Raw genomic sequence first — 24,541 nt, 5'->3', positions numbered from 1 at the left:
ACAACCTGAAAGGTTCCTTCACTTGTTTACTTATATATTGTCTCTCATTATTCCATAGAATGATGCCTCCTTGAGGGTTGCCACTCAAGGGCCAACATGAGGCTCTGGCACTTAGTAGGTGCAATAAACATTCAGGAAATGAATGAATAAACAAATGAGAAAAACAGTTCATGAATGCTAGTCTAAGTGCTTCTGCCGCTGTGGAGTTCCATGTTGCCATTTGACGTTTCCATTCCTAATCACAAATGTCATTATTACATTGTGTCTGGTTTCTTTCCTGGTATATAAGAGGGCAGGATATGTATTGTATATTTTTATCTCTAACTTCTAAAACAAGTTTGGCATCAAAAATTCTTGCATTTAAAAATTAGAATCAATGTGTAAAGATTCCTTCTCAGAAAAGGACATGACTGATAGATCAGAATGCAATTACAGTGAAGAAAATTTTTTCGGGGAACAGTCTGTTATTCTGTAGAAATAAAGAATTACTGGCTATACTGTTATGAAGAACTTAGGAAAAATAAAGAGCTGAGGGAATGCTAACTCCATATGATTTATGCTAAGTTCATTTCCTGTTGCTGAATATTGATCAGCACTATGTTAATATATACCAACCTAAAATGGGATTTGCCTCCAAAAGATACAAAGCTCGCTTTGACAGGTATTCTTGCTCTGTTCTATCTGTCAGTTGTCACATTCAATCTTTTGTTGCTCCTCCTTCACTCATGAAGTTGTAGAAGGCTATTTCTCATGATGCCATTCTGCATCTTTAGATTATAAATTGGTATTTTTAGGGCCTGTTGAAATAAGCAGGCTGTAACATAACACAGAAAGCATTTTTTTAAGGAGATAAAGAGTTAAAATGAAGGCAGGGGATGAACTAGCTGCCAGTTTAGGCTGCCTGTGATAAGCTTGATTTTTCCTGTATTTGGCAATTTTGTGCAATGCAAACATATTTATTTAATGTGTATTTATAATTTATCTATTGAGCAATTATCAAACACCAGTACATGTACTAAGTATATAATTATTTTCACAAATAAATTCTTAAGTAGGAATGGCTCAGAAGTCAGCAAGCTTTTACTGTAAAGGGCTAGATAGTAAATATTTTAGCGTCTGTGGGCCATGCAATCTCTGTCACAACTACTCAGTTCTGCCAGTGTAGTGAGAAAGCAGCCATGGTCAATAAATAAGGCAACAGGCATGGCTTTTTAAGTTCTGCTAAAAATTTAATTGGGAAAACAAGCAGTAGAACTGCTTTTGCTCCATGATCGCAGTTTGCCAAACAGTGGAGTAGTTGAACACTTTTAATATAACAGACAAATGCATATCATCTGTTTCAAACTACTGTTGATATTTATGGCTAACTTTTTTCAAATTCTTAATTATCAACATAGCCCATGAGTAATATGAACCATATTATGGTGGCTCTTAGCTTGTGAACCAAAGTTTTGATTTAGAATTTTATTTCTCTTATGACAGAATCATAATTTGCATTATCTCTCTACCAACACCTAAAAGAATCGTGGTATCATTATACTTTTAATGATCGTGAGGGCTCTTTTCCAGAAGATATGTGCTCTCATGCATGGTTGAATCAAAATGTAGTGTAGAAACCCGTGTGGAAACCTCTTGGAGAAGATGCATGTGCAAATTGATGGTAGTTGGCCCTCTGGGCCCACAGCAAGCCAGTTCCTTGGATTTTGTATCAGATTGTCTTAATTTACCAATATAAAAGACTCTCCTTTTTTTATGACAGTCCCTCTGGGTATCCTGGTTCCAGCACTCACCAGTTGTTAGGCCTTGGGCCCATTACTGTTTGGGAGTTTCAGTTTTTTCTTCAGTAAAATGGTGACAGAAATTTTCATGTGCCTCACAGGGTTGCTGTGTGAATAAATGTGCTAAGTGCTTATGCTAGTGCTGGCAACATAGCAAATTTGAGAAAAGTAAAACTATTTTTGAAACTAATAATAGAAAACATCCATTATTTACCATGCACCAAGTTCCGTTCTAAGTATTTCATATATATTAACTCATTTAATCTCCACAATAACACTACAAGGAAGATAGTATTATCTTCATTTTACAAATGAAGAAACTCATACACCACTTACAGATGGTAAAATGAGATTTGAACCAGGCAGAAGAGTCTCTTGTTCAATCTGCCCCTAGAAAAGTAAGTATTTCTTATTCCCAGGTGAGAAAAACTGGATAGAGATTGCCATACTTTCTCTTACAAAAATGAAGAGAGCTAAGACCTATTTGAATAAAGGAACATCTATCACAAACTTCTCTTAATTACTGACCTACTGAAAGGTTCTTATTCCACCACTGGGAAATGTTGTTGCAGTTTTGAATTAGAATGTAGAATGTTTTTTCTTTTAGAATAAGTATTATAAAATATAATTAAATAGTATTGCTAATGCTATATTTCTTGCACATAGAAGCCAAATGACTTATGTAGGCCAGCCTGGTGTCTTAACATTGCATCAATCGGAAAGACTCAGGTTTTAATGTATGAGTTTCAGGTATTGATGTATAAATGACATTCACCAGTGCCTGAATATGGATGCAGTACAACAACATGCTCTGAAAATTGGTTGTTTATTTAATATCGCTGACTGCCCTATTTAAATTAGACCCATCTCATTTCAGCATTTAATTATTTTCCTTATTTGCTTGATTTTTCTCCACCATCAGACAGGTCACAAATTGATATAATATGAGCATTTGTTTTTTATTCCCTGTTTCCCCGTTTCTCCTTAGAAAGCTCCATGCAACAGGGATGTTTGTCATATTTGTTCATTGCTGTGTTCCCAAGGTCTAAAAGAGTGCTCGGGATTCAGAAATGTGCAAGTATTCAACATATTTTTGTGGAACGAATGAATGAATTTAATTTTCACACATATAAGATAATGCTCCCTTTTTCTTGGGCAGATATATCCTCTATCTCTGCACCTCATTTCTGTGATGCTCATACCGTCTGCAAGTGTGTGAGGAAGCGGAGAATAGTGTTGCCATCAAAGACTTTGGATTAGATTCTAGGAATTAGACTTACTCTTCCATTTTTTGAATGGGTGACCATGAGCTTAATATCACTAAGTCTTATAGCACTCATCTTTAAAAATCACAGGATAAATTACACTTATGTCATAGATACAAATGAGATGATGTGTGAAAATCCCTTAGCACCACCATGCCTGGCACATATAACAGCTCAGCAATATTATCTATTATAAAGGTTAACTAATGATGGATGCATATGCAAATGGGACAGATTATTTTCTGGATTATATTGTTAGAAAGATAATCAGACATGTAATCTGTTGCATTAAATATATTTATTCAAGAGATGGGGTATTTCTATGTTGCTCAGGCTGCTCTTGAACTCCTGGGCTCAAGCGATCCTCCCTCCCACCTCAGCTTTCCAAGTAGCTGGGATTACAGGCATGAGCCCCGGTGCTCAGTTACCAAATGTGATATTAACTGAAGAATTTAAGCTAGAATATTTAAACAGTGGTTATTGAACTGGGATGGGGAAGTTTTGTGAGGGTTGTAGAAATCACTTGAGGGGAGTTTCAAAACTCTCCATGCTTTCTGGAGAGTCTGCAATGTTGCCTCATCTTTAGAATTTGTCTTGGGATGTACCTCTGCTACTGACTGGAAAATGTCCTGTTCTTCAGGGTTTTGGGGTGAAATAAATGTTGACAACAACAAAGTTGTAATATATAAATTTACAAGGTATTATATTAAAATACAATACATTCAAATCTTCATAATGACTGTCACATGGTAATAAATATAAAATATTGGCCAGGTAGTACACAAGGAAATCACTACTCATTCCAAAGGCTTTTGTGCATAGCATTTCCCCTAGCAGTACTACATAACAGTTTACCGAGATGTTTTACTTCTGAACGTAGACATTTCTATTTCTCTTTGGGAAAAATGGTTTTGTGAATTTTGTCCTTGCTAATCATCGTTTTTCAAGTTGTCTTCATGATACATTTTTGGTGCTTTTGAAAGAATATTTTATATTGCTCAGTGTTACTAAGCAACTTGACTCTCTAGCATTAATTTTTGGAATTGTGTTTGGTCACTTTAGCTGAAGAAGAAACATGATCTTACTGAATATGTAGAATTCCGACAGTAATAATTTTCTACTGTAACGCTTTAAACATAGTGGGCTACCTGGCAGTGGGCTTACATGTAGGAATCAATTTGCAAAAATTTAGTCTACCCTCCTTAAAGGCTACCAAGATCTTTTTAATGAGCACTAAACATTATTTGAGTTGATAATTCATTTCATCACAACCCAGAAGTTTCTGTTTTTTGATTAACAAGGCATATAAGAACATAAATTTTCTTTCTTCTGGTGCCTCAGTGTTCATGTTTTTTTAAAAAAAATCAAGATTGTTTTCTCTACTTGTGGTATATGCATGGACATTGGTCTGATTTAAAACATGTTGATGATGGGAACAATGTGCCTGGTGTGATTTAATAACGTTTCCCGACTGATTATCCTGAGGAAGTGGATGGAGTTGAGGAGGAGCCAGCGACAGAAACTGTTATTCATTAGCTTAAAAGCTGTAATCAGGCAGTTTTCCACCTGTCTCAATTTTGGGTTTGCATTGCATTTCGAGTGGCTGACACAGGCTTCTTGAGTTGGGAGAGCTCCCCTAAGGAACAACCAAACATTCTGCATGATGCTCAAGTGTGAAGAGTGGTTGATAGAGAAAGCCTTTCTGGCTTTTGCCATTAGTACTCTTGATGGTTTTGGTGAGGCACAAAAAACTTAGTATACTTGCACATGAAAAGAAGAGTCAAGCACCCTTGATCGATCCTGTTTATTAAGAGCATTTGTACCTCACACTATCACATTCCTTTGAGGTTAAGGCAGTAGCAAAGTAAAGTCAAGAACTGTGGGCAAAATGGAGTGTGCTGCTTTTATCACAAAGCTAATTGAATTGCTTCTAAATGTGTTTCTAGAATTCTTTAAAGATAAAGTGGAAACAGCCAAGATATTTGAGGGGAAGAAAAAAAGTGGACTATGAACATAAGACATATCATCAGGGAATGCTGATAAAGGAAAGACCTGGTTTAAGATTGTGAAGATAGAGCTATTACTCATAAGTTGGCCTTGTTCACATGTTTTTGAATAAGGGATGTACTGAGACACTTGGCTTCTATTGATTGGGAATTAGGGCTTTAGATGGAATTTTTTGGCAAATGAAGAAATCCCTTCCCTGTGGATATGCATCCAGTGTGATTCAGTCTGGCCTTTAATTATAAGATCCTTGCTTCATTGAAGGGGAATAGAGTGCTAAATATGAGATCATACCTGTTGTGGGTGTGTCACTGGCTGCAACAGCAAAGGAAACAACCTTGAGGACCTTGCCAGCTAGCTACTGGCTAATAAAATGGCTCCTCTAAATATAGTTTATTGGGAATGAGTCCCAGAACAGACTTACTGGAAAGTGTTTAGATGTCACAAAGAAATTCAGATCAGCTGTAATTTAGTACCGTACCAATTCACTTTTTTTTTTAAATGAATGAAACTTAATTTGTTAGCAGTCTACCCATCCCTACTTCTCCCATTTCCCACAATTAACAGCCATGCCTTTTCTCCTTGCCATTACCCTCATTCTCAATCAATGACTTTCCATTCTACCTCACTGAAAAAATAGAGCCCAGCTTGCTAAACTCACACCTTTCTTCCTCATTACTTAAAATTAATCTGCAACCATGGTCATCCTTATTTCTTTTCTTTGCATCTCATTCATTTATTCTTTAATTCACTCATTTATCTATTTATTGGACAAACATGTATTGGATACGTCCATGTACCAGATACTGTGCTAGGTGCTGCAGACAGATCAGTGAATTAGACACAATCCTTTCTGACAAGAAAAAGAAAGATGAGCACTATCCTATTCCTTTTTGCCTCCTCAGGAACCATGAGCCATCAATATCAAGTCTTGCTTGTGCATCTACAAATAATTCCTTCTACTCTACTAGCTCTTTCCCATCAAAATTTAAACAGACATAGATTTCTTCTATCTTAAGAAGTAAAGCAAAATACAGCAAACAAAAATACCTTGCCTTGTTTCTTCATGTTATTACTGTTCTCTCTCATAATCAAATTTGTTAAAACAGTAGTATATTATTACCCTCTTTTTAGTTTTTCCTCCATTCATCATTCACCAACATCATGCAATCTTATTTATTTCCCCAACACCTTATGGAAGCTGCATTCACAAACTGGGTGCTTTTCAGTCCTTATCTTTACATGTATCATTGACCACTACTGAAATAGTCTCCTTCTTTGATTTCTGTGACTCTTTCTCCTGGTTTTCCTCCTCCCTCTCTGAATATTCCTTCTCTGTTTATTTCAAAGGCTCTTCATCTCATTCTCCTAGAATTCTAGCTATGCCAGGGTTTCTTTTCTACGTTACAAAATTTCCTCTAGTGATTACATCTACTCTGGTGTCTTCAACAAACCATCTGTATACTAATTACTCCCAAAGCTATATCTCCAGTCTATATGTTTCTTCTGAGCCTCAAATTTATATTTCTATTTGTATCCTGGTATTTTATAGACACTTCAAGTACAACATGGACAAAACTAAACCTGACATGCTTACCCTACTGAAGTATGTTTCTTCTCTACTGTTGTCAACATTTACATAAGTTACACTATTCAATTAATAATAACAGTAGCTAACATTTATTATTTCCATGTTGCAGGCACATAAGTTACACTATTCAATTAATAATAACAGTAGCTAACATTTATTATTTCCATGTTGCAGGCACTGTGAGAAGTACTATATATGAAATTTTGCACTCAAGACTAATAACTACCTTGTGAGATAGGTACTGTTATTCTTTTTACAGATATGCAAACCGAGGCTCAAGGTTGTAAGTTAACTTGTTCACATCACATAGTCAGCAGCCAACCCTGGCTCTCACTCCAAGGGGTGAAACTGGAATTCAGGCTATCAACAGTCACACCACTTTCTCTCTCCATGGTTCAAGTCAAGTCACTTTGACTCCTTTCGATTCCACTTTCTACACATCTACTCACACCAAATCTATTGATTCTATTCCAAATGTATCATTTTCTTCCCTATCCTAAATGCTATTTACCTTATTCTGTTAGGCCCTTGGAGATTGATTCATATCTTGCCCATATTGTTCCAGTCCTCTCCTAACTAATGGCTTTGACTTTGGTTCAGTTATTTGGCCACATTAAAGACAGAGTGGTCTTCCCCACGCTTAACTCTGATTATAACACTCTTTGCCTTGTAATCTCCCAATATCTTTCCATAGCCTTTAGAAGCTTGCCCAAATCCTTCATATATATACTAAATAAAGGCCTTATTTCCTGATCTCTGCCTACCTCACTAGTCTCGTCTTTTGTCGCCCAGACTTAAGGAGCTACTTGCCATATTATGGACTGATTGTGTTATTTCTAGATTTCTGGTCTTCACCTCTGTAGTTCCTAGTACATAAACCATCTTCCTTCCCTTCACCTACAAAATGCCTATGAATCCACAATGCTCAGCTTAAGAGTGCTCATTTCCAGAAAGCCTTTCTGGTGCCCACCTCTCCCCAAGCCATGTAGATCAGGTGCCACTAATCTATGTGTTTTCACTATGATAACATTTGTTTCTTTATGACTTTATCAGTTTACTATTCTGTCTTCTGTATTAGACTGTGAACATTTTGTGAGCATAAGCTTTGTTTTAATCATTTTTGTATCCTAATGGCTAACAAAATCCCTGACATTTAGTATGTTTTTAAATCAATCATAGGTGAGGAGATGCAAATCTGTCCGAATCTATCTGCTCCTTAATTTCACCATTTTCCTGTCCCATGTAATATAACATGCTGGAAGGGATTGTAACAATAGAATTACTATTTTGGAATTCAGAAACAGACCATGCTTAATTCCAGGATAGCACTTCTACTGTGTACTGCAGTTGCTTTATGCCAATGTATCGATTCGATTGCTTTTAACTTATTCAGAGAGATTTCCAATGGATTCCTAAAGAAATCCCTGGAGGTCCATCCTAGCCCCTTATAATCTCTAGTTAAATATTTCTCCTGTAAATATACTCTGAATCTGAGCCTATTCCTATTTTTCCTAGTAAAACAGAAAATCGACCAGTGAATTACTTTCTCCTGCCCTCCCCTACTGAATTTTATGTGTGCATAATCTTTCAAATGTTTGTCAAGTAAAATGAGTCACAAAGCTGAACTCCTATCAGAAGAAACATGGCAGGGTGTCAGTTCTGCACATTGCCAGGGGCTTGAGTCACTTAACTATACAAAAATGATCTTTAAAAATTCATGGGGTGCTCTGCATTCACCCTGCCGCTGTCCTCTCTCACTCTCACAGTGGTGCCACCTCTCTCACTGAGCCACTTCCTTATTTTCTAAGCTAAGAGCTGTTGCCCACAGAAAATATGCTGTTTCCCCATAGTCATAAATCCTCATAAAACTCAAACAACAAAGGCCCAGAATGGAGAGGCATAGGATGCTTTACTTTCTTGCAGCTACTATATAATTATGTTCAGAGCAATCTATCCAAGGGTTATAGCCAAAAGTCACCAGTGTTTTTTATGAAAGGGTGCAGTGTTTTCTTTTTTGAAATGTTATCTATTTTTATTTCAACTGAATATGGCTGTCAAGTGTTTCACATTATGCATCCTAATCCATGTGCATATGTATGTGGCCTTGTTTAATTTTCAGAGCTAATTTAGCTTTAAATTTATTCAAGTTCTTCTCATGTACTTCCATGCAGCTCTCAAGTGTGGTGTTTGACTCCAGTGGCAAGACCGTGACTTCTGTTTTAGATAAATACACTTATTCTTTTAACTGCGTTTTCGCTTGCTCCTTGGCTCATTTTCGTTTCTTTAATTTTTCTCCCAACTGACAGAATCCACTAAAACATGTCTTTGGCCCTCTAGCCATGTCCAAGAGGAGAAAATAGGTCTTTTTATTTCTAGCTAAGTCTCCTATCCCATTTTAGCCTCCTATTTGTAAACATTCTTCTAGACCTCAGTGTTTGTCAGTCTGTTCTTCAGGCTTTAAATTCAACCCCCACCACACCTTCTTTCTATTATTATATTGATTCACAAATCCACTTTATGTGATCCTGACCACTCATTTCCAATCCCATATTTCCAAATCCTCCATAAAAGTCCTCCTCTTAATATCTCTCTGTTTAATATCTCTCGCTTACCATTTCTTTCAATAATTCTACCATTTTCTGTTTCCTGAAAAACATCTTTAGAGTCATATTTGATTCTTCCACGTTCTTATCCTGTATATCCAGGCTTTACTAGTTTAGTCATTTATCAATATGTCCCTAGGCACCATGGAGGCACCGTGGACACAACAATAAATAGGATCATGTTTCTGCCACTGTGCGATGCACAGTCTGCTGAGAGAAACGGGCATTGGAACAAATTATTAACAGCAAAATGGTGAACCACACAGATGAATGCATAAAATGATACAAAGGGAAGGGAGAAACACCAAACCCTGCCAGTGGTGGTCAGGAAAGCCTGCTCTGAGAGGTCACCTACCACAGGGAGGATAGAAAGAAACAGGTCAAATAAGGGTCTACTGAATGCTCAAGCCTGGAGGAGTCTGCATGCTGGTTGGCAGGCATGAGAGAGTGTAACAGTGATGGAAACTGCCTGTATCAGGGTGTGTTGGGGGACAGAGGGCAGATGAGTTTGGGAAAGTAAGCAGGGAGCAGATCATAAATGTCCTAATATGCTAATACAGTGACTTGGGATTTCAACACATAGAAAATGGGAAGATTGAAGGATTTCAGGCAGCATAGCAATGGTATCAAGTTTACATTTTAGATTATTCTAGCAGCAAGCACCCTGGAAGAAGAACTGGAGGAGGGCAATCAGGAGGCAGGGTGCGGGTTGGGGGACGTGATGGCTGATGGCTGTAATCCTAGCACTTTGGGAGGGCAAGGTAGGAGGATCCCTTGAGCACAGGAGTTTGAGAGCAGCCTGGGCAACATAGTGAGACCTCGTCTTTATACAAAAATGAACAGAATTAGACAGGCATGGTGGCACACACCTGTAGTCCCAGCTATTCAGGAGGCTGACGTTGGAGGATTGCTTGAGCTCAGGAAGTTGAGGCTGAGATCAAACCACTGCACCCCAGCCTGAGTGACAAAGCAAGACTGTCTCAAAGAAAAAAAAAAAAAAAAAAGAGGAAGGGGGATTGGAAGGAAGCTTCTTCATATGTGGCAAGGCAGGAGATCAGCCTTCTTGCCTACAGTGCAGAGAGGTCACAATGGGACTGGAACTGCCGTCATAACAATAGAAGGGAGATATTGGGTGTGTGAGAAATTTCAGAGGAAAGAATTCTATGTAAAATGACACAAGAACATAGGGAATTTTGAAATAGGCATTTAAGACATAAAAAGAGGAAACTGATTATGGTTCTGCACATGGATAGACAGAAATCCCTGAAGGCCCATTTGGAATGGAAACTCCAAGGGTGAAGAAGCCACTGTCTGTAGAATGTGATATTCTCTGGCATTGCTCAATAGCTTGAAGAGAAAACTGAGAAGGCAGGTGTTGATGGTGGTCTTGGGTTTTGTTTTTCTGGCCTCATTGACTACTTCTGCAGATTGGAAGGTCTTGTATTTCATGTTGGCCTGGTGAATGCCTACTCATTTTTCAAGCCTGAGTGTGACTTGTATCCCTTGGGGGCTTGCCTTCAAACTTACGCACAATAAGTACCATTTTCTTGTCTCTTCTGTACACTGCACAGCTTAACCTTGTGTTTTAATGTAGATCTTTCATATTCTACTGAATGTTCCAGAAGAGAGTATTATTGGTTCTTTAGACAGTATTTGGCATAAAATTGGTGCTTAATAAATGTTTATTGAATTGAAGAGATAATGGATGAAGAAAGAAAAGTGATGAAAGGGTCATATTTTAAAGGGTATTGAAAGCCCTCAGAGAAGCTGGGATATATATATATATATTTTTTTTTTAAGGAGATGAATGTGTGAAAACTGTTTAAGGAAAATTAGTCACATAGGAGCACTCAGATGGATTTGTTCTCATCTCTATACCTCTGTTCATTTTGTTTCCCTTCCCTGGGCTGTCATTTCTCTGCCTCTCTATGCCTTCTGTCCGAGGTAGCTATCTTATTGTGGAAGGAATTTAAAGGTTCATGGGAAAGCCAACAGGTTATTGTACAATGAAGTCAATTATCTGAGTGTGCCATGTTTCCAAATCAGCCTGTCCTATTTGGAGGGAGAAATCTTCCTAAAACATCTTCTCTACTAACACAATCACCATCGTGCTGGCTAGTTGCACTTTTGTTATTTTGGGAATTCAAAAAGGATTTAATAAAAGACAAGGAGATTTTAATTAAAATCAGAGAAGAATATGTCACATGTAAAGGATAATTTTTCAGGAAGCAAAATAGAGTTTTGGACTTGACCGAGCCCCTAAGTCTGTATGAATGTATTCTTTGATACTTTCTTTTACTACATTTGTAAAATTACATATTTTATATATATACACATATATATTTTTATATATACATGCACACACAAACACAAAAGTGTGCTGATAAGTATTTAACAATCATCTCTCCACAAAAAAAGAGGGGACCCTGGCTTGTCATATTTGCTGATTTTGTAAAGTAATTCAACCATGACCAATTTTAAGCCACCAGTGTGATGGCACCGAATGCGGAGTTGGGGAGTGAGAGTAATCACCTGCTCTTGCAAAGCCTGTACTCCTTGGCAGCTACACACCACTGAGTGTGTACACTTTTGGGAACCTACTGTATGCCAAACACAGGGCTGAGGGTACCAGAATACAAGGCCCTATTCTTCGGGATGTGAGTGAGAGTGGGAAGACATGCTACCAATCATGAGGACAAAGAATTACTAAAGCATATGTGTATGCAAAGTACTGTGGAAACATAGGAAGAACACCTAACATATATGTAGTTAGGAAAGTAGCTATATAAATCTACCTGAGAAATTCAGTTAAGGTTTGATGGGGCGGTTGGGTATCATTTTTGATTTATGACTTGAAAGATAATTGGGGATTTGCCAGATGAAGGGTGTTCCAGCTGAGAGAATGCAGCAAGTTCAGAGAACTACAAATAATTCAGAATTGCTGGAGCATAATGTGTAAGTTGCAAGAGCCATGTGAGAGGAAGCCGAAAATGTAGGAAAGGGACAAGTTCTTATTTGTGATTCTAAGGAGTTAAAACTCCAGCGCTCAGGGGACTGTAAAAATTATGCTGATAGTATTTCTGTGTTAGAGAGATCCCTTAGTGAGTAATGTGCAGAATGATTTGGAGGAGAGTGCCATGGGAGCAAGAGAAGCTGGTAAGGTGTGCAGTGAAATAGGGCAGTGAGAGGCGGTGAACAAGGGCAGCAGTGGTGCAAGTGGAGAAGTAGGTCAGCAGGAGAATAATGAGCTGGAATCACTAGGACATGGTTATTGCTTAGCTATGGGGAGCAGGGGGATAACAGGAGAAGAAGGCCCTTAGAAGGACCCCCAGGTTTCTGGTTTGGGAATCTAACGTAGGAAAGAAATAAAGAGGTAGAGGTTTATAAGGCAAAATAATGTGTTTTGTTTTAGACCTATCGGATTTGATGTAATTATGTGATGTCCAAAAAGCAATTGTATTTATGGGTAGGGAGATGTCTTTTCTGAAGCTATACACCGAAGACTCAGGTGAAAGTCGTAAGCATGGGCATAGAAGAAAGCATGTAGAATGACAAGGGACAGGATGGGGAGGAGAGGTGGGAATTAGATGTAGCAGGACCACAATCTGGCTCAGACTTCCTTCTCCAGACACTTGCCTTCCATAGCTTGCTTCAACAATACCAGATTATTCCTACTCTGAACACGCCCAGTCTTCTCCCATTTACTTCCCCCTTTCTGTTGAACTTTCCTTCTTTTCTCTCTGACTTTACTGCTGCTTGCAGGCATTCATCCCACCTTTATAGGTCCAGTTCAAATACTATGTACTCCAAAAGCCTTCCCCCATTTTCCTTCTCCTTTCATGGCTGCCATGTTTTCTCTCATAGAATTTAGTGGTATACTCAGAATTATTTGTGTACATGGCCCATATTAAGCTCCTTGAAGATAAAGAGTTTGTATTCATAGATCCCTGTAACCTCTATACCTAGGATAGTGCTAGGGGCTTTTTGGATGTGAATGAATGTTTAATTAAATTAGGGAACATATTGAATAAGAATGACCTGTTGCAAAACTTTTGCTCAACACTGACCCAGCTCAAGCATTATAACTTTTGCTTTTTCCCCCAACTCATTAAAAAAAAAAAAAAAAAAAAACCTAAAAGAAACTAAGAACATACTTACCAAACAGACTTCATGTGTCTAGAACTTGGAGTATCTGTGTGCATGTTGAAGAATTCATGAGATGCTATGTAAAGAAGTATAAAGTAGTTTGTCATCTTCAAGTTTAGCTGATTTTATGATGTTTCTTGTGTGAACAGATTGAATTCTATAGGTGCATTGGTCTTTCTTTTTTGTAGGCATATAGAATAATTTATTTTTCTCTGCTAGTGAACTTATGGCTCAATTATTCATAAATACACATTATTTATTCCTAATTTTATATTTGCAGTTTTTATACAAATATAAAATTAGGAATAACCAATGTGTATTTATCTAAATCAAAGCACACAAAACACACAACTTTAGGAGATAATTTATAGGATATGTACGAAATCTTTTCTTATACAGGATGTGAATCAGAAAATAGATAACTATTCTTTAATAAAAATAAAATGGCACACTTAGCTGTAAGCTGTCACAAAAATTATACATTTTTCTCCTGAACTTAGAGATATTTACACTATTAAGCATATAGTTGAACCCAGACATTGGAATAAATAAAACAATTAAAAATGAAAGATGAACTGGGCACAACGGTGTGCACCTGTAGTCCCAGCTACTTGGGAGACTGAAGCAGGATGATTTCTTGAACTCAGGAGGTAGAGGTTTCAGTGAGCTATGATTGCACCACTACACTCCAGCCTGCATGACAGAGCAAGGTCCCCATCTCTAAAAAAAGAAAAATTGAAAAATGAAAAAATTTAAAAAATGAAATGAAAGATGAGTCTATAGCCTCAGTACTCTTGGGAAGCCTCTAATTTAGGCCTAATACTGAAGAGTTTAATATCATTAATTTGCCTTGTGAGCTTAATCATTGATTAAGCTACCTGGGGAGAAGAATGAATCTGTTGAGTAAAGGTTCTCGTAGATGTAGGTGGAACTGGCAGTTGCTGACGTTTATAATTTATGAGATTTTATGGTTCCAAATGTCAGCCCTACTCCCTGACATTCCAACAATAGGCCTCCTTTCCTATGTGTCTTGCAGGTTTTACATAGCCTCTCATGAATTCTTCAAAATGCAAACTTGGGGTATCCAAGCACCAGACAGGAGAAGGCTGGTCAGTAACTATCTTCTTAGTCTCCTTTCCTTTTTTTTTTTTTTTTAAATGAGTTGGAGGGAAAGCAAAAGTTCTAAAGCTAGAGCTGGGTCAACATTAAGTAAAATTTTGCAGTAGGTCATTATTGTTCAGTATCTTCCCCCAATTTAATTAAACATTCATTCACACCCCAAAACATGTATTCTTTAAAAAGTAAATAGGCCGGGCATGGTGGCTCATGCCTGTAATCCCAGCACTTTGGGAGGCCAAGGCAGGCGGATCATGAGGTCAGGAGATCAAGACCATCCTGGCCAACATGGTGAAACCCCATCTCTACTAAAAATACAAAAATTAGCTGGCCATGGTGGCGCATGCCTGTAATCCCAGCTACTCGGGAGGCTGAGGCAGGAGATTCACTTCAACCTAGGAGTCGGAGGTTGCAGTGAGCCGAGATCGTGCCACTGCACTCTAGCCTGGTGACAGGGCGAGACTCTGTCTCAAAAAAAAAAAAAAAAAAAAAGAAAGAAAGAAAATGTAAATAGCACTAGAGGTAGGAGTTGGAGCAAGGCAGGGGAGAAGAGGGAAGACACATGGAAGCCAGTTCTTTATCTGAGTGTCTTCATTTTCCATGAGCATTGTATGACTGAGGTGTGCTTAAGAGAGGGTCGGGAGGGTGCCCAGTGAGGTGGGGATCACTGAGATGCATAGGAGAGAGGGAAGAGTAGGTGGCTGGACAGGTGGGAGGAAAGCAAACCTGAATTTTGTCTGTTATATCTCATATGACTTCAGCAACAGCACTATGAGGTCATTGTTTTTCTCATCTTATTGATGAGAAAACTGAGGCTCAGAGAAACGAACTCAATCCTGATCATTTTCTTTTGCTTTGCCTTGCGCTTTCCCTTTGAGAATATTATTCCCAAAACTTTATATGGAAAACCTGGAAGCCAAAACTACATATACATTTGACTATAATTGTGTTAAAAAAAAAAAGATCCAGTGAAAACATAAGAAAAGCAATATAACAAAATGATGATGATTTTGGTCCTTGAGAGGTGGGGTCAGGAGGTAAGAGATGGCTTTTTCCTATTCTAGTTTTCTATATTTTCCATAATACACATGATTGCTTTTATAGCATCAGTGTCATCACCACCAATAACAGCAAAAGGTGTGCATTACTTTAAAAAGGAAAGTTGTGCCAGGCACGATGGCTCAAGCCTGTAATCCCAGCACTTTGGGAGGCAGAGACTGGCGGATCAACTGAGGTCAGGAGTTCAGGACCAGCCTGGCCAACATGGTGAAACCCCGTCTCTACTAAAAATGCAAAACATTAGCCAGGTGTGTTGGTGCACACTTGTAATCCCAGCTATTCAGGGGGTTGAGGCAGAAGAATCTCTAGAACTCTGGGGGCGGAGGTTGCAGTGAGCTGAGATACCGCCAGTGCATTCCAGCCTGGACTAGAGGGAGACTCGATCTCAAAAATAAATAAATAAAAATAAATAAATAAATAAATAAATAATAAAAAGGAAAGTTGTTTTTGTTTCTTGGGTTACCAATATTCCTTCTAGATATTTAATAGTTTCCTGGAAACAAAGACTGATATTTTTAAGGCTTGATGAGTCAAGTGAATTCCATAGTAAGAATTCTGCCATTACTCTTAGAGCTTCTATTAAGACTATGTTACATGGTTTCTCTACTAGGTATTCTGTAAGAATTAAGAAAAAAAATATTAAAGTAACTCCATTGAAAATAAAACTGGTAGCCTGTTTTATAAATCTATAAAATATTCTGCATATTTCTGCATTCTGTAGAAAGTACATATTTGAATTGAATGTATTTATTGATATTACATTTTACTAAGATGTTCAGGTGTTTCTGTGCTTTCAAAATACCAGAAATCCAATCAATTACATAGAAATACAGAGTCAATAATAGAGATATTGTATCTACATAATGTGGAACCCCTGAATTGACTGAAATGAGGGACTCTGGAGGCATTGTGTAGATAGAGCTGAAATGAGGCAAATATGAAAATTTAAACAATGCCTCTTTTATATTAAAACAACCAACTATAAAAGCAATGTATTTAGTCAATGAGATAATCCTTTTGGTTTACACAATTCCAAGCCGTAAGTTTGGGTAATTTATCTTACTTAATTTACCCAACATTTCGATGGTTTCCTAAAACATAATTGAATCTCTGGAAAAAAGAAAACAAAGATTCTGGCCTGGATTTTCTGCATAGAGAATGTTAAGTTAAAAACAAATAAGCAAGGAAAAAACTCACATTTGTCCTTTACATGTAAATGCTCTTTTACTTCCTTTATAAATGTGACTCTTTTAGGCTATGCACATTTGAATGTAAGAACTTGGTTAGAAAGACCTGACCCAGATGGGTATTTATTAAACTGTAAATTAAACTTGCCTAAAAAAAAAATGCAGAGAAAATATTAAAATGAAAGTCCTTTGGCTATAGAAGGTGGAGGTTTGAACCTTTCAAAGATTTAAGAAAATAAGTATTTTAGAAGAAGAAAAAAGCAGGTCACTAATTTTGTACAAAACTGGTTCCCCTTCACTGTTCTCATTTCCATTGATCAGGGGCACCACATTCTTCTAGACTCAGAATCCTGGGGCCATGCTGAATTGTCCTTTCTTCATCCTTTATGTCGGATATGTTTACATCACACCGTTTCTTTCTTTGAAACATCTTTCTGGTTTACTCTTTACTTTAAATTCTCCTGATAGATGATCTTACTGCCTCATGCCTGTATCGCTACTAACAACTTCCAAAGTGGTCTCTCTGCCACCGATCTCTCTCTCTTCAAATCTGCCTCCCCAAGAGCTGTCAGATTTCTCATCCCTAAATACCATTTCATCATCGCTGCTCCCTGCTCATCACTCACATTCTTTGTCGCCTCTGCATTAAGTTCAAATTCCTTTCTTTGCCCGATTGTCTGGATCCTCCACAGCCTTCTCTGTCTCTCTGTCTCTTTCTCTTCTTTCACTCTCATACACTTCTATCAGTCCAGTCTTACTTTTTACCACTCCCCTAAATACATCATTCATTTCAGACAACTAAGTCACTCCATCCCATAAGTCCCACTCGATATGCCCCTACTTGGCCCCTCTCCAAACCCACGCCATTCTCATCCCAGCCACTATGTCTTGTGCTTTATGCATGGGATACTGTCCTTGACTTCTACTTTTCAAATTATCTTCATCCTTCCAGAGCCATCTCAAAAGCCACCTCTTCCTTGAAGACTTCTCTGATTCCTATAGCCCGGTAATTTTCCTTCTTTTCTCTGAACTCCCATCCCATCTATAATGAGGGTTGAATTACAAGGCACATTGCTTAAATACACTCCTCTTGGCTTATATGTCACTCTATGTTTCTCAGTTAGGGTGTTATTGGTGTTTGCAACAAGGGAACTTCATTCCTTATTCTTGGAGGCTGACAGTGGTGTTAATGTGACAACCCCAAATGCTCAGAATGTATTTCCAAATGCTCTAATTATTAAAACAAACTCCGTAAAGAAGTTACCATGTCATATACATATTTGTTCAACAAGTAATCTTTGTTAAAGCAGTGAATGTGGATTTTTAAGGAAAAACCTGTAGTTCCCTCACAGTTGCCAAAATATATTTTTAAAATTAAGAAGGAGCCTAGTTAACACTCAGGCATTAATCACCACTCCACTTTAAGCATCTTTCAGGAGGTATTTCATGGGTCCTCACACGGATCTTGGATATTGCTACTTATCTCGTTTTATAGATGACAAAACTAAGGCTCACAGAGTTCTGCTTATCCAAGGTTATAGAGTTTGAATGGAATCCTGGCATTTAAGCCCAAGTTTGGAGCCAAAGCTTTGGCTTTTTCTTCTATCATACAGCCTCTGTAAAGACAGCTTATCGGTAACAGTTTTGAAATAAGAATGTGAATATGTAACACAATTAGCAAATTAAAACATATTAATGCTGATAGGTACTAATGACTGTAATGGAAAGAAAGGACATTAGGCAAGACAAACAAGTTTTAAAAATTTATAACAGGAATGCAAATTGGAGTCTAATGAATGAATTTACTCCCTGACCTTCCTCGCTGCTGACATTAACCCATGTTTGGTGTCTAATTGAGATGTACATATTCTTTACTTTCTTATTATATTGTCAACGTTTGTCTTGGAAGATAGTCAATAGATCTCTAAATTTCCGTTAATCAAATTTTGGGTAATAAATGGCCAAATAAGCCTTAGAGTAGGTAGCACTGCTAGATCCAAGGCAAAAGAAATCTAAGAGCTGGTAATAGTTGCTTAGGTCTTCTCTCCTATCATCTAGTTATCTTAAATAATAAGTATTATATAAACCAGGTATTACAGCAACATTTAAAATGCAGTATATGTTTCCTTTAAGTTATGGCTCATTATTCATTTCATGCATGTCTAAAACTCTTAAATTTTTTAGCAGTTTATTTCGCTGTGTCTGGTTACAATGCATATATCAACTAGAATTTATGAAGTAACAGTGGGAATGATTCATATATATCCTTTTTTACAAAGTACACTCAGTTTCTAACTAGGTACACAGAGAGAACTATATTCCTTGCAAGAAATATGAGAAAATTCAACCCGTTTAAAAGAATCAGCATGTTGATTTCAAGTTTAGCTTTCTTTTTTAACTATGAGAATAAATATTTATCATCTGTTCATTATATTTACCAAACAAGGAGAAGAAACTTAAAGCTAAGTTTATAAGTAACTTAGAAGAAGTGTATAAACATAGAGAAATGTGTAAATGATATAAAAGTATTTTATTCCTATATCATTTCATAAATCATATGTACTGCAATAAAGTTTTACACTTGGTTCACTAATGAAACCACTATTCAACTAATTATATGGGCATTCAGGTGATCTAAAAGCATAAAAGAATTTTCAGGAAAAAAACAGATTTTTTTAAAAAATTGAGTCATTCTTTCTGAAAAATTGAGCTGGATGTTGTCTTTTTTATTAGAACATTTCCTGAGCAAAGTGCATTTTCAGCTTCTGCATGCTGGGACACTGTGCAAGGAGCTGGAGGAGAGGGTGATAGAATCTTCCCCCACTAAGCCTGCCAAAAATAAGTCCAAGAACCTTTGCCAGGTATATGTCTCCATTGTGAGTAACTGTAGAATGGCAAAGAAAGTTTCATTTATTTTTTAACTAACCTGTTTTCAAACTGTCCTGTCAAATATTTGTTGTGCAATGAATTTTTAAGATAATTCTTTATCATGCAATAGAATTCTTTCCTACAGAAGCCAGAAATTGTCCAAATATTCTGATAACATTTCCAGAGAGGCACAAACATATGAAAGGTAAATTTCCAGAGTTTCTGTTTATATTTCTTTGTATCTTAATAGCACCTGAACTGATACCTGCTGATGTGCTATCCAATTTTCCCTATCTATTTTTAGATCTCCAGTTGCTTTAGAGATGGATTTAATATGTTAGGCAGAAGCTTACACTGTGAAACATTTGCATGATTGTATTTCGGTTTTGCCATCAGTTAAACAGGGCAAAGTTGTTCCCATCTCCAAGGAACTCTATCCCACATTTCCTCTATTGACTTGGAGTTTGGGTTTTGCTTACCTGCTTCCTTGAAGATACTGTGCTGTTGAAACATCTATTAGAGGTATTTAAATTCAAATTTGTGTTCTGATGGGTTGAGTCATTTTTCCACGTCTTAGAGTTTTCTTTAGGATCTGAAGGAATGGGATTTAGGAAAAGGATTCTAGCTATGAATCCATAGAGGACGGTAGCCAGGATCATTGGCACAACATAAAAGACACCAAAGTCCATTAGGTAAATAGGTGAGTAGTAATTCCTGGAGATCTTGTAGCCACAGGATATCACAATAGCATCTTTGTAGGTGCTAATATTGAGATCCAGCAAGAAGAACCAGAGCATACAGTAAATAGATGTGAAAGCCCAGACAAAGATGATAATCTTTTTGGCTCTGGAAAACGTGCAGAGAAACTGGGCTTTGATGGGGTGACAGATTGCTATATACCTCTCAATGGTAAAGGCTGTTATTGAACAAGAGGATGCATTAATTCCCAAATACTGGAGGTAAGTAATGCAGAGGCATCCAACATAGCCATAGACCCAGGAACCATAGATGCTGTCTGTTATGTTGGGGAGGCCTGCGGCCACCAAAACCATGAGATCAGCTACTGCCAGGCTCACCAGGTAGCAGTTTGTGGGGGTCCTCATGTGCTTGGTTCTCATGACAACCAGGACTACCATGATGTTGCCTACAATGCCCAGGCCACAAATAATGAGCACAAGTAAGATGGTGACCACCTGGTATTCTAAGGCCACCGCTGCTCGTGGCTGAAGCTGTGTTTGGTTCAGTTCACTGACTGTCTCGTTTTCCATCTTTAGTGGCTTAAAGTTTCTTGGAAACACTGACTTCTCAAAACATCTTCTTTCCAGCGCTCACTTTTATTGCAGCAGTTCCATCCCCCTGTGAAGGGTCATAGTACATATTCATTAATAGTGTTACAATTTCTGATCAAGTCCCAATCACAAATAACCCTCACTTCCACTCCTTTCACTTCCTATTTTTCTGTGGGAATAGGGCTCATGTGTACTTCTTAAAACTTCCTTTATTGCATCTCTAGTGTAGAATGGAGTAACTGTTTTGACCAGCTCACATTAAGAGGGATCAGTTCCCTCTTAACAGAGAAAAATGCTTAAGAAAAGAGAAACAGTAAAAACTCCTTGTTTTGAAACAATGCCCGATTGAAAAAAAATTAAATAATATCTGCTAACTGAAAAATAAATACTAATACACCTCTTAGATGCCTGGCAAAAGTATGATGAAGAAGAAAAAGATACCAGAGGAAAAAGCCAAGAAGCTCGATAATCAAGCTTGTTACAAATTTAGCTGTTGCCTCTTTTGCTCTCAGAGGGTGAGATGTCTTTGGTATAAAATAGAAAGCCTTTGAGATGACATTTCCCCATGCCCCCTGCCCCACAGATACAAGAGAGGACAATTCCTTCTCTTACCTTATCCTCTGTAGCACTGCCTGATTTTCTGGGTAGATGAAGTGGTAATAGTTCCAAGTTTCTAATCTTGCAGAAAATCTCATCTACTCTATTTGAGAGGGAGACCACTTAGCAGTGCTCAGTCTTTAAAACTGCAGTTTCTCCAAAGCCTCACAGCGCTTTCCAACTATTGACAAACCATACAGCCGCAGCAGAAGCAGGAGCAGCAGCAGGAGCAGCAGCAGTGAGGCTGTCAAATCATAGATCGTCCCCTAATGAGAACATACACGCTCGCTCGCTCGCTCTCTCACACACAGACACACACACACACACACACTCACAAATGCCAGTCAGTCCTCACTGACTCAGAGTCTTCTGCTCTTGGAGGATTTACTATTAAATGTGCTGATGAGACCGTCTTTAATTTGGAAAGCTGAAATCATAAGCCAGGGGTCTAGAAGCAGCTGGCCTTGTCGTTGTTGATCGTCTAAGTTCTGCAGAAACGCCAGTACCTAAGCTGCTCTGAAATACATTTACACTCCTTGTTTGATAGGACTTTGGGGTTAGCAAATCCTTCTCAGTCTAGACACGGCCCTTGAAGCTTGAAATATCTGTCTGAGCTGAAATCAACCTCTTTCTCTACTATGAAAACCCTTGTACTGTTTCTCAAGTGAATCAGTACCATTGGCTTCCTCCTCTCATATTTTGTGAATGGAAAATGAGTTAAAATTGATTTCAAACCATTTCAGCTGCAATCTGCTGATGCTTATAACAATTATTTTTAAAAGGCCTCTTTGAGCTAGGAACATCAATTTAAACTGCGTAGGGTCTGTTAAGTTTTTCAACTCCTATTTCTGGACCACTTTATAGAATCTATCGGCCCTGGGTGCTTTTCCCCTTCACCTGTCCTCTGGATTTCCAATCACATGAACCACCTAGCAATGTTTTGTCTCAGTCTATTTCCAGGTGGAAAAATTATCTAGTAAAAATCGATACCAGTGCCATTCTGTTACCAAACCTCTGAAATGAAAATTTATAGACACATCTTTTGAAGAAAAGTATGCTTCAGCTTTATTATTTCTCTAAAGTAGCCAGTGGGCAAATCTATACTTTTTTTAAATTTTAAAGACAGGATTTCACTCTGTCACCCAGACTGGAGCACAGTGGCATGATCACAGCTCACTGCAGCCTTGACCTCCCGGGCTCAAGTGATCCTCCCACCTCAGCCTCCCGTGTAGCAGAGACTACAGGCACACACCATCACGCTCAGCTAATTTTTGTATTCTTTTGTAGAGATGGCGTTTTGTTATTTTGCCCAGGCTGGTCTTGAACTTCTGGGCTCCAATGACCCACCCACCTCAGCCTTCTGAAGTGCTGGGATTACAGGTGTGAGGCACTATGCCTGGTCTTAAATCTGTATTTTTTTAATAGAAGCTCGGAAAACATGCGTCTTTTCTCAAGATAACAACTGAATACATCAAATGCTAATGCTTCTCCACTTTTATTTTATTAACTGACAATGAAAAAATACCCTTAGCTAAATTTCCTGTAAGGTATCTGGTGGATTAAGAATAGACCTGTAGGCTGGGCACGGTGACTCACGCCTGTGATCCCACCAGTATTTTGGGAGGCTGAGGTGGGTGGATCACCAGAGGTCAGGAGTTTGAGACCAACCTTGCCAACACAGCGAAACCCCGTCTCTACCAAAAATACAAAAATTAGCTGGGCTTGGTGGCACGTGCCTGTAATCCTAACTACTCGGGAGGCTGAGGCAGGAGAATTGCTTGAACTTGGGAGGCAGAGGTTGCAGTGAGCCGAGATCATGCCATTGTACTCCAGTCTGGGTGACAAGAGCAAAACTCCATCTCAAAAAATAATAAAATAAAATAACAAAACCCTCTAGAAGGGGTCAATAGAAGAGTCTATTTTGAGTAGACGGGACCATAGGGATATCAAAAATATGCCCAAATCTGGGTAATAATGAGATGAAGGTAAAGGTGAAGTTCTGGATGATACTGAATGACTTTGACCCATTGAACCACTGAGGAATCCTTGAATATCCATTTCTCCTTCCCAATTATTTGTAGTTACAAATTAATGACGTGTGAGACCACATTCAGCCTTCAGACATGTATTGTTTGGTCTGTACAGGGTAGGCCCAAGGGATTTAACACAATTTATTATTTTTTACCTTTCAAAATAGAGAAATTGAATGTTAAATTGGGATTGTTATCATAAACATTTGAAAGGTCTGGCAGTGAGGGGGGCTTGCATTTCTTCACAGAAATAATCATTTATGGCTGAGTGGGTGTTGTGGTCAGGAGTTTATAGGGGTCCCTGATGCAGGACATGTGTCCTGTTCCTCACTCCACACTACCTCCAGCATCTCTCAGTCATGCATCCCTGCCCTCTGCCACCAGTTGAGTTCTGATCCCTGCCTCAAACCCAAGTTCCTGAGAGAGACAGGGGAGGGCACCATCCAAATGCACATTCTTTTATCCCAAGCAGGATTTTTGTCTGAGTTCTAGTTTTCTCCTCCACCTGGTTTAGCACGCTGGACAATGGATATCCCCTATGCCTTTATCCCTGGCCTAGATGACAGAGATTACTCTGAAAAGCTTGTCTCTTGTCTAGCCTCCTGCTTTTCAGAATGAAAAATGCTTCCTAAAATGAAGGTGTTTCCTCCTTACTGCACCCTACCCCCACCACTTCCAAACCAAAATTCTTCTCGAAAAGTCTTACTTCGTAAAGCCCATCTTCCCATCTTGTTCCCCCAAGGAGTTTAGTTAGCCTTCAGGCCTCCTGAAAACAGCTTACTTCAAGTCTTATAGTTGAGTTTTCAAGATGAGAGGAGAGAACCCATATAAGACATACCTGTGGAATGTCTCGATTCCACCTCCACTCCAATTCTTTTCTTATTGCCATTCTTCAACACTTACGGGCAAGACCATTATTCAGTCTCTTTTCTGTGTCTCTGGTTTTTTTTTTTTTTTTTTAAACACATAATTATTAAGCTCCTACTATGTGTCAGGCAGTTAGTACAT

At 38.2% G+C, this 24,541-nt stretch overlaps 1 protein-coding gene across 2 annotated transcripts in view; it reads right to left on the bottom strand.

Annotated features, from left to right (window-relative positions):
* TRHR (thyrotropin releasing hormone receptor) overlaps positions 1 to 22,272 on the bottom strand; it is a 39,126-nt gene extending 16,854 nt beyond the window's left edge. Inside the window, exons 1-2 of one of the 2 annotated variants that reach the window (XM_003903072.5) lie at positions 21,519 to 22,272; positions 20,097 to 20,973 (exon numbers count right to left, since the gene is read on the bottom strand). In XM_003903072.5, coding sequence (XP_003903121.1) covers positions 20,097 to 20,885 — 789 coding nt within the window. In that variant the 5' untranslated portion in view covers positions 20,886 to 20,973; positions 21,519 to 22,272. Of the gene's footprint in view, positions 1 to 20,096; positions 21,499 to 21,518 lie in introns of those variants that run through there. The other variant, XM_021942562.2, reaches the window with a different exon arrangement.
* Positions 22,273 to 24,541: the final 2,269 nt, after the last annotated feature.

This window comes from Papio anubis, chromosome 8, assembly GCF_008728515.1.
Source record: "Papio anubis isolate 15944 chromosome 8, Panubis1.0, whole genome shotgun sequence".
Classification (NCBI taxonomy): Eukaryota; Metazoa; Chordata; class Mammalia; order Primates; family Cercopithecidae; genus Papio; species Papio anubis.
The sequence above is the reverse complement of the archived record's forward strand: the minus strand, read 5'-3'. Positions and strand labels throughout refer to the sequence as shown.